The sequence below is a fragment of the Camarhynchus parvulus genome, chromosome 27, assembly GCF_901933205.1.
Source record: "Camarhynchus parvulus chromosome 27, STF_HiC, whole genome shotgun sequence".
NCBI classification, from domain to species: domain Eukaryota; kingdom Metazoa; phylum Chordata; class Aves; order Passeriformes; family Thraupidae; genus Camarhynchus; species Camarhynchus parvulus.
Window position 1 is genome coordinate 3,337,929 of NC_044597.1, and position 10,181 is coordinate 3,348,109.

General features: G+C 40.3%; 1 protein-coding gene across 1 annotated transcript; it reads left to right on the forward strand.

Annotated features, from left to right (window-relative positions):
* Positions 1 to 1,702: 1,702 nt before the first annotated feature.
* On the forward strand, positions 1,703 to 8,491 carry KRT222 (keratin 222). Its single transcript, XM_030966331.1, has 6 exons — positions 1,703 to 1,806; positions 3,432 to 3,560; positions 4,269 to 4,489; positions 5,011 to 5,097; positions 5,246 to 5,368; positions 6,678 to 8,491. The coding sequence occupies exons 1-6, from the start codon at positions 1,711 to 1,713 to the stop codon at positions 6,889 to 6,891; spliced, it is 870 nt and encodes a 289-aa protein (XP_030822191.1). The 5' UTR covers positions 1,703 to 1,710; the 3' UTR covers positions 6,892 to 8,491.
* Positions 8,492 to 10,181: the final 1,690 nt, after the last annotated feature.

Below are 10,181 nucleotides of genomic sequence, written 5' to 3' on the forward strand. Positions count from 1 at the left end.
CTTTCTATAATCTTTAGTAACCAATAGATAAAATAATTTTGCTGTTCTAATCTCATTTTTCAGTTTTCATCCCTAATAAAAAGGACTCCAGAAGCTTTAATGTATTAGTGTCCCTTTATTCTCCATGACCCCCTCCAGCTGCGTGGTGAGCCAGCAATAAAATATGAACATTGAAAGCAGCTAGAATTCAAAGTTTCATAAGTCCTAGGAAAGATGCAAGTGCTTACACCTACCTACCTTTAGCCTTCAGGAATCTCATAGCCAGGTGTTCCCTTTACACCTGAAAAAAAGATAGAAAACGAAAGCATTAGTTTATACCACCCCAAGTGCAATACTTTGTGTTTGTCTGATGGCTTCCTAATTGTTTTCTTATGTAACTGTTCTCATCCCATCAATGACAAACACAATATTTTGGGTCTAGAACTACACAGAAGAAAGATCACTAAGACACTTTTAGAAAAGAGAGTGGACAACAACTGGAAGACAGTCAGTTAAGGAAAAGAAAATCCAAACACAGAATCCTTTCACATGTGCCAACAGACACAGCCAAGAACAGGGAAGCCTTTTTACAGCAGGAGACTTTTAAGTGGTACAATACTTTGACTTCTAAAGTGATGTGTGTCTTGTGAAAGTTTACTGCCTGTTTTATCGTATATTCTCATTTAGAGCCAAAAATGCATTTCTCTCTCTGCTGAATTTTAAATTTCTATTGAAATTGGAATTTTTTTTACTGCATATCTAGTATTGTGCACTACTGAAAAAAAAATTTAAATAAACAAGAGGTAAAAGGAAATAGGTAAGAGCCACTCTTAGCAGACAAGGTCATGGGGATCACACAGTGCTCCAGTGAGCAGGAAATGAAGAAGCACAGCATACCAGACAACCTGTGCTGGGCCTGCCTGGGAGCTGCCAGGAAAAGTGGAAGAACCCCACATACTACGTGTGTTGTGTGTATTCAGCACACCAACACCAGGCACAGGTTCTGAAACACCACCAGAGACAACCCAGACCCTTTTCCTGACAGCAGTGATGTGTCTGAAGTGTACATTCACCAGAACTTTGCCCTCTGCAGAAGAGGAGTCAAAGCCCTTATCACAAGTTGCACCAGCACTACTCACCACCAGAAGTGCTGGTTGCTCTCCCTCCTTGTTGTGTTTCTGCCCATAAAAGAAGATGCCCAGGAACCCAGCTCGTTTCTGAAATGGGACAGTCCTCAACAGAGGGTCAGGTCAGACACCCGAGGTTTCATCTCACTGAGTCTCAAATACCTCAGGAATGGAAATTCTGTGACGTCCCTAACAATGGTGGAGACACCTGCCAGCGACACTGCCAGCAAGCCAGCTATGCTGCTGGAAAGCTCTGCCTTTCCATGTCCTCTTGCCAGAGCACTTCATGCTGGGCAGCTGCAACTTTATGCTTTGCTTTCTCTCTCTTACCCTCACATTTCTGAGGTTATAAAACCCCACAGTTACAGCGTCAGAAAAACCATTAAGACATTGATATATTAATTTCGGCGCATAATTTAGGAACAGTTCTTTTAGTGCTATCCTTTGCCGCATTAACCTGCTGCCAGGACGGGCTGACAGGCTCTGAGCCGCCCGCACTCCCCAAATTGGGCCGCTGCCGCTTTAACGGCCCCGCGGCCGCAGCCCCGCGCCGCCGGCAGCGGAGCCGGGAGCCGGGGAGGATGGGAGGAGGAGGAGGAGGAGGATGGAGCCGGCTCGGCTCCGCCGAGAGATCAGGGCAAAGTATGAATCGCTCATCACCCGAAATCAGATAAAGACCGTCAGCTCAGCAAGGACGCAGGTAATGCCTCCTCACAGCCACACACCTTGCAGAGTACGGAGCCATTCCCTGGCCGTACAGTTCCTCCCGCAGCCTCTATGAGGTACAGTAATTCCTTTCAATGCAGCAGATTTCGGGGAAGGGACGTGGATTTTACCGCAGTAAGATGTGAACTAGAAGAATCGGAAATAGATTTTGTCAAGGGTATGGATTCACGCTGAACGAATGCTGTGTAATTCATCAGGATGCTTTTCTGTCCCTGCAGCCGGGCTATTGCTGGGATTTAAGGGATGATGACATAGGCTGTAACAGGGTAACCTCTAGCTCCATGTACTTATCTCAGAGGAAAAAAGAATCCTGAAGAGAATCCTTTTATTTACAACAATCTTTGCCATTTTTAGCCCTCTAGTAAAGTACACTGTACCTTTGCAGGAACTATTTTCTATTGCTCACAGTAAAAACTATGTTTTGCTCTTCAGCAAATATCAGTTATTCTCTCATACAGCTTGATTAAATGTTACCAACACACAATGCTGCTGTTAGGGATTTACATACAAACAGCTCTAAACCCAGCTGAAATCAAATGGCAAAACAATTTTGAGCCACCAAATGTAAAGAATTTCAGGGGGGAATCAGGTATTCTGTCACCTTGTATTCAGGTATTGCAGGAATCCCAGAGGTTTGTTTTAAGGACAGGCCAGACGCTGCTGCAGCCTGGCTGATCCAGCAGCAGTGCCAGACACACAGCAGCTGCACACCCGACAGGCAAGCCAAGTTTATCTTTGTGTTGGCACAAAGCAGCCAATGCACATTGGTTTGATCCTGTCACATAAATTCTGCAGTACCCAGGCAAGAAAGGGGAAGCAAAGAACATTGGGGGGGTCACTTGTGGATGAGACCAACCTAGATTTTCACCAAAATGATCATCTGGTAAAGTTGCAATAGGTCAGTATGTACAGGGGAACAAAATCCTTATTTTCCTTAGTTCATAAGACTTGAATTAAAGAAATTATTTTCTTAAAGTCAATGTCATCATAAGAACCTGCATAAAGCAGTAAAATATGCAAAAGAGCAAGTGCTGTTTCAAAGGCTTATGGCATCTTCACCACTTGCAGGGAAACTCAGAATCAAAAAAGAAAAGTAACTTCTGTAAGCCAAGCAATCGTTCTGGAAGTTACATGCAGGAACATACTATCGAAATCAAAGATAAGTCTAAATCTAAAATGACCTCACACATGACCAGGAGTGGTTTTAAAAAACTACCTTTAACAGGATAAAAGGAAAAAAACCCAAAACCCTGAAATCAACAATGCATTTAAATCAAAGCACCTTATTCAAACGTGGATGCTTGAACCATCTGCGACTCCTCTAAGTCCCTTTACTCCAGAGGTGAGTAAGGTCTCAATACAATTGGGTAATTTGTATGAGACTTCCTCTAGGACAAAGGTGCCAGGGATAGAGATGTGGCCAACCACCTCCCATCAAACACAGTGGGATAAGGGCTTTCCCTCTACACAATACAGAAAATATTAACTCCTTACTGTGAGCTTTCACACATTTACAAAAATTCCAAACATTTTTATGTGCCAATTTATTCTTACTATTTAAATATTTTTAATATTGTTGTCTTTTGTATGCCCCTGTAGTTAGAAGAAGGTACAAGTAAAAGAATGGACAAAGATGCAGAAGCACTAAAGGCAGCCAGAGCAGAACTGTGCGAAGCCCGACGGCAGTGGCACCACATGCAGGTGGAAATCGAGTCTCTCCACGCTGTGGTAAGAGTCAGAAATGAAACTTGAAATCTCATGGAAAAAAGGAGTCTTGTCCTTGATGTAAATTATCCCACAGTCAATTCCTGTGACAGTCACAGCCACCATACTGCAGAAATCCCTCATTTGGGGGGCTCCAGCTCCTCACAGAGCTCTCACTCACACACACTGACCCAGCACATGTTCTGGAGCAGGATCTGCCACTCCAGACACGTGTGGTGTCCTGTCTTCACACCTCCCAAGCAAATATTTGGATGATAATCCTCCATCGAGCTCTTGGTCATTCTGCCCTACCAATTCCCAGCATGTTTATGACATTTTTTAAATGTGTGAACCAGATTTATCAATTCATTTGTGATAAAATGTCAGCCATTTGCTCAATTCAGCAGTATAGAAAGCTCCAAGAGCACACAGACACTTCATACAGCACTGATCTGGACATTGTTTAACTGTAAAATCAGAGATCCGTAAACTCAAGGCAGTGGGTTGCTGTGCAAGCCATGGCTACACTTTCATCTGATTTTAAATTACCACAGATTTTACTAGAAATCTTCTCAGCCAAAGTATTACCTTGAAATACTTTTACTCCTGTTCTTAAAGAATAATCTTACAAGAACTTATGTAAAAATACAGTTTGTTACTGAAACCATGTATGTCTGTAACATCTTTGCACACAAACTTTCCAAATCTTAAAATATGACTTAAATTTCACAGGAAAAGGGTTTGGAACGTTCACTGCGGGCCACGGAGCAGCAGTACCACATGCAGCTACAAAATTTGGAAGGTGAGATTGAATGCTTGGAGAAAGAGTTGTTGGAAGTGAGAAGAGGAATTGAGAAACAGCTTCGAGAGCATGAAATTCTCCTGAACACGAGGATGAAGCTGGAGGAGGAGATAGCAACATATCGCAGTCTGTTGGAGCAAGAAGAGAGCAGGTACTCACTGCTTACAGAAAAAGATCTCACATTTGTCTTCCATTTCCGAAGGTCTCAAATAATCAGAATTGTAAATACATGAACTAAACATTAAAAAATTACAGTATAAAATCTTAGAAAAGGTTTCATTATAAGGTAGCTTCACTGAGTGGGGAGTTTCTGGTGCTCAGTGTCTCACATACATTGCAGAGAGCAGCTCAGTCACTGCAGCCTCACTGTGGGTCCCTGGGATCCTGTGTCCCCTCAGGTGTCACAGCACACAGGGCCAGTCACACGTGAAGTGCTGGGCAGGGAGTCCCTGTCTCAGACCAGGACAGACCCCTGCAGGAAACTGCATAGATATTGTCAGAAACTTCCTCCAGTTCTGGGCTCAGAATGAGAAATCCCAACAAACAGTTACCACGATCAAACAGAACTTCTTGTGATTCTCACACTTTTAAATTTCTCACAGCTGTTCATATGACAAGTTAAGAATTAAAGTAATTCAATACTACTAGATGCCTGTAATCTTTTTTTTGCAGGTTCCGTTGCTCAATACCTGCCCAGAAGGATGACAAAAAACCCAGCACTAGCAAGATCACCTTTATGCTGCCTTCAGGTGAGTTTCAGACACCTTCTCCTTAAGAGATTTTGGCCCTAACTGCTCACAACTACTGACAAATTCCTGAATATTAAAAAAAGACCTTTTCCAATGCATGGTAAATGCCTCCAGGTCCTGTGTACTGCCCTTGCCCTTCTGCACGCTCACTGTACACCTGCATATTCTTTTACAGAGGATGTAAAGAAGCACAAACCAAAGAAGGTGGAACTGATGACAAAACAAGCAATCCTAGATGGAAATATCATGAAGGAAAGTGCTGAAGCTCATGGCACTGTACAGTAAGATAAACAGGAATTTCACAAAATAACAATTGGAAGGAAAGGGTGGAGGTTACATTTCAGCAGCTTTGAATTTTCCGTTATTTGGTATCTGTTATATCGTGCCCACATAGCCCAGGAGCTTCAGAAGCACAGTGAGAGCTCCTGAAGGTGCACTGAATGGCAGTGTTTAACAATACATTATATTTAAAAGTTCTTTTTATTAGCATTGGCTTCATAAGCAAACAATACCATGCTGGTGCTTCTGATTTGTAATTTCTATTTCTGTTAAGAATGAAACTATGAATAATTCATCTCGCTAAGGCTGAAAGCAAAGAGCCCAGACCACATTTGGGAAGTCCCTCTGGGGCGTATTTATGCACATAAATTCAGGCTCAGCTGCTCCAACTTGCTCCTTGGAAACTCCTACGTTTCCCCAAACAGGGGAGGGAGAGCCTGGCTCCCAAGCAGGCATGTGAAAGTCTGTAAGGATGTGTTATTCGCCTGAACTAACTTTAATAGTATTGGATTGCCTCAAATTTTGTATCCCTCCTGCTCTTTAAGCTTTTTTGTAAAGTAATTTAATGTTACCTTTAAACACACTGTAGTGGGCCATTCCTAGCACTGAACCATAATCAGCTGCTGAAAAAAATTAATGTCATCATAAGGTTCACCAGACACACCCCATAGGTGACTTTTATTTTTTGTGCAGGAGCTTTGTTCATCACACACTCAGATGTGCACACAGCTACTCTGCTGGGTGCAGTGTACTTAGCTAGGTGAAGCCCCAGAGCCTGACTTTCAGATCTGAATTCTGACACACACACAGAGAATTGAATCAACAGGATTTGGGTGCCTCAGTATTCCTGCATCAGCCTATTTTACTTCTGCCCTTTTTTCTCTTTAATGTAATATAGCTCCACATTCTGAGGTTTGAGTCTAAACTAGATTTTCTCCTCCCTATTCTGAAGGTTTTCAGATGCAGGAATTCTGTCCTGCCCACTACAGTACTGAGGTTTCTTACAAAATTCTTGAGCTTGGATTCCAAACTTTCTCCTTGGAAACAAACTGCCTAAAGTATTTGGAGCAGTGGTTTTGTAGCCATGTCTACCTAAAAGCACAAAAACAAGAATATAATGAGCCCTCACCCTTTATTTAACTTCTTTGGAGAATGAACCTGGAAAAAAAAAAGACACCACTGCTATCTCAGTACCATATAAAATAACTCGACTCTTTATGATGCCATTTCTCTCTGTTTCAAAAGCAGTTCTGAGGATAGGTAACTAATATAGCCTAAAAAATCATAAATACATTTTCTTTCTTGTTTCAGGACAGAAAAAGTGGATGAAGTTATTAAGGAATGGGAAGGTTCTTTCTTTAAAGACAACCCTCGCTTAAGGAAAAAGTCCGTTTCCTTGCGTTTTGATCTCCACCTGGCAGCCACAGAGGAAGGGTGTTTGCACACAAAAAAGAAAACCCTCCCCGACATTGAAGTCAGGCTGGTGATGAGGAGATCCTGCAGCATCCCATCCATCAAACCCTAACCTCAGCCAATTCCCTCAAAGTGCATCCACAACCGGCTCCGGAAATAAGCAGTAGATGGACTCCCACGGCTGCTGTCTGCTACAACCACAACATCTTACCCAGCACTTGGATCAATACAATCAAACCATTTAAGTCCTTTAAAAGAAAGGGGGTTCCAATTCCAAGAAACCCAACTTCTACTGGTTTTATACTCTGGGTACAGCCCTTTCATATTCTCATTGTTGTTGTTTTGTAGAATTTCACCAAATATTACAAAAATTAAACTAGAACTTTACAGTTTGACATATTCTGCCTTTGTAAAAGAGAACTTGTTTCTCTTTCCAAAAATGAGAAATGCCTATTTGCTTCTCTTAATTATTCAATATTCCATTCACATAATGACTGGTGAATCCTTGCAATAATTTATATCACAGCTGTCATACTTCTAGAAATATATTTTAAAATAATTCTTTCTAACAGCAAAAATTACATATGAAAATACTCTTAAAATACATGAACTATTAACAAAGAGTTTCCTTTTAAAAGTGGCTAGTATTTTTAAATTCCTTTTTCTCAGGCAACAACTGAGCAAGAATGTCTTTACATCCATATACATCCATTTTAAAAGTGTTGTTACAATGCAGTAACATTTTAGCCATATTGTTCAACTGATTTTGAAGCAGTAATTTCCCCTGAAAAATCAATCATTTTCTTATGTGTCCAAACACACCCTTGTACTACAAGTCTCTTAGCCGAGGCAAATGAAATTACTCTCTAATTGTTCAAAAGGGAGGAGTCAAACAACCATTTGAATGCTGGTATTCCATTAATTTTGTTTATAATAACAATGTGCATTCAAATAGCTTCAACAAATTCCTCTTCTGACAAACACTACAGGTAAGTGATGCTGTCGATCTAGTCCATGTGACAAGTCACTGTTACACCAGGGTACAACTGTTACTACTTCAAATTGACTGGGCAATACAAGGGCTACAAATTCAACGTACAATTCAACCAGACCCCTCAAGAGCCCCCCACTCCTACCCAAAGTAGCTGTGGGCAAACACAAAACCCAACAGAAACCCTGCACTGGGTACACAGAGGAACAGCCATCCTTCTCTAAAACCTTACAGGACAAATTTCAAAGACTCAAACAAGACTGTATGAAGCTGACAATGATTGTTTGTGAGGATTCTGAAGAGGATGGATGTCACAGGTCCCATTGGAACACGGGGATTGCTGGGGCTCAGAGTCTGAGAATCCACACACAGGATTTGCTGGATTACAGCAGCATGTAAAGGATTGATTTCAGTGTCAGTATCTGCCTTATTACTTATGGCATGTGTACAAAAGTGATACTGCAGATTCTTTCAGAGTTAATTTATGCTTCCATCCTTTGTTCATGGTAAGAACAATGCATTGATATTGCCCTGTCCTGACTGTACTGTATCAAACTTGCTAATTATCCTTAACCTGAATCATGAGCTGATGTTGTTACCACTTGAGTACTTGGCATCCTGAATGTATCAGCCTGCTCCAGTATTTTCACTATGCAGCTTTTTTTTGTGCTTAGACTCTGTACATTTTACAATACTTGAATTTAAACTAAGTTTTAATTGCTTTAAGGCACTTTAAACAGGGATACAAATTTACCAAAGTAAATGATAGTACTACAATAAAAAAAGTATTAAAACGGAGTTTGTCCATGCAAATTTTGTGTGTGTCAATGTCTTCTCCTTAAGTGGAAAGGAGTAAAAGAAAAATGCAAAAAAGAAGTTACAGATAGGAAAATCTGTAGCACTGTAACAAGGGTTCTCTAAGATCCTCTCTGCAATTAGAAAGACACAAATTCCCCCAGAATCTTTACTATAACATGTGAGTGTCTTTCTGCTACAAAACTTACTCTTTTTTCCTGGTAAATCCAGTCACCCTGGCTATTTTCTTCACGTATGACTTCCTGATACTGACTTTAGTAGCTTCTCCTATTCTAGGCCTGGTTCAAGTGGGCATTCTGGTTTCAACTAAGATTTCCACCTCTTTCAGTAAGCATCTATTTTGGCATTATTCACAAATTCCATCTCTCAAAATGTAAAGAACTCTCTTTTGTTCACGTAGTACTGAAATCCCACAAGTGTCAGCATGAACTCCACATGAGCATCAAAATAATAACATCTTACTCTCATTTTTAGGTCACTTTAAAGCTCAATTTAAAAAAAAATTAACACTGACGCTTAATACTGTGGCAGAGAATGCTTCATTTCTGTGGTTCTAATTAAATCCAGACCAGCTGAGCCTCTGCCAACCAGCACCTGCAAACGGCTGATGTAAAAACAAGTTTTATTGTCTCAATCTACTTCCCAGTGAATGTCTGTCCTCATTCCAGAGCTTATGAAACTGCTGGTAATTAAAACAGTTGGGTAAGAATTAGTTTTTACATCCCCCCTGGTGAGCATGGTGCGGTATAAACAATTCCATTAAATCAGTAAAACTGCTCATATATTGTACAGGATATTAAAAAGTGTACGCTGGCAAAACCTTTCACTATCACAAGATGGAATTGAGGTAAAGAGCATAGTAAGAAAAAAAGGGGAATAAAACAAAGCAGGAAATACACTGATGGCTTTGAAAACATATAATGATTTAGAACTATTAGTGTGGAATGTGAGTTTCTATAAATCTACTTGAACACCACAATAAACAATTCAGTTTCAAAAATAAATACATTTGAAATAATTCAAATTTTAAAATTAAAGTTAAATTTAAAAATAGTTAATAAGTATTTCAAAATTTCAATTTTTAAATTAACATTAAATGCAATTTACACTATCAACAAAACCATGTTATTAATAAACTAGAAGTGAATGTATGAAACTAGGGGGAACCTAGTCAAAAGCAGGGGGGAAACCAGGTTATTTTTCACCTCTTACAAGTATTTGCTCACCTTTTCTTTATCTTTTCCTGCCCCAGTGAAGCTGGTGAACTAGTGTGATGTATTTTGCTAGCTGAGGAATCTCTTCAACTCTTGCTTTAATATCAAATTGAAGTCACAGATTATTCTACTGCACAGCAATAAATGTCCATTGTGGGTACAGTCAGCAGAATCTAAGCAGATAAGGGCAGAGCTCTTGTCTCTTTATTTGTTCATAAAAATAAGTGTATTTAAGCATGAAAACAAACTGAGCCAGTGGAATTGCAGGCATTAAGAAAAATGGACTCAACTTGCAGCAACCCATGTTCAGTTACTTTTTCTTCTTTTCACTTTCTACCATCCTTTTTGGTTAGGTAGGTAGTATCCCCCTTGGCTTTCCTT

Coding starts and splice junctions, on each gene's coding strand:
- KRT222 (XM_030966331.1), top strand. CDS start 1,711: ATGGAGCCGGCTCGGCTCCGCCGAGAGATCAGGGCAAAGTATGAATCG. Junction 3,561..4,268: donor TCGAGTCTCTCCACGCTGTG/GTAAGAGTCAGA, acceptor TAAATTTCACAG/GAAAAGGGTTTGGAACGTTC. Junction 5,098..5,245: donor CTGCCTTCAGGTGAGTTTCA/GACACCTTCTCC, acceptor TCACTGTACACC/TGCATATTCTTTTACAGAGG.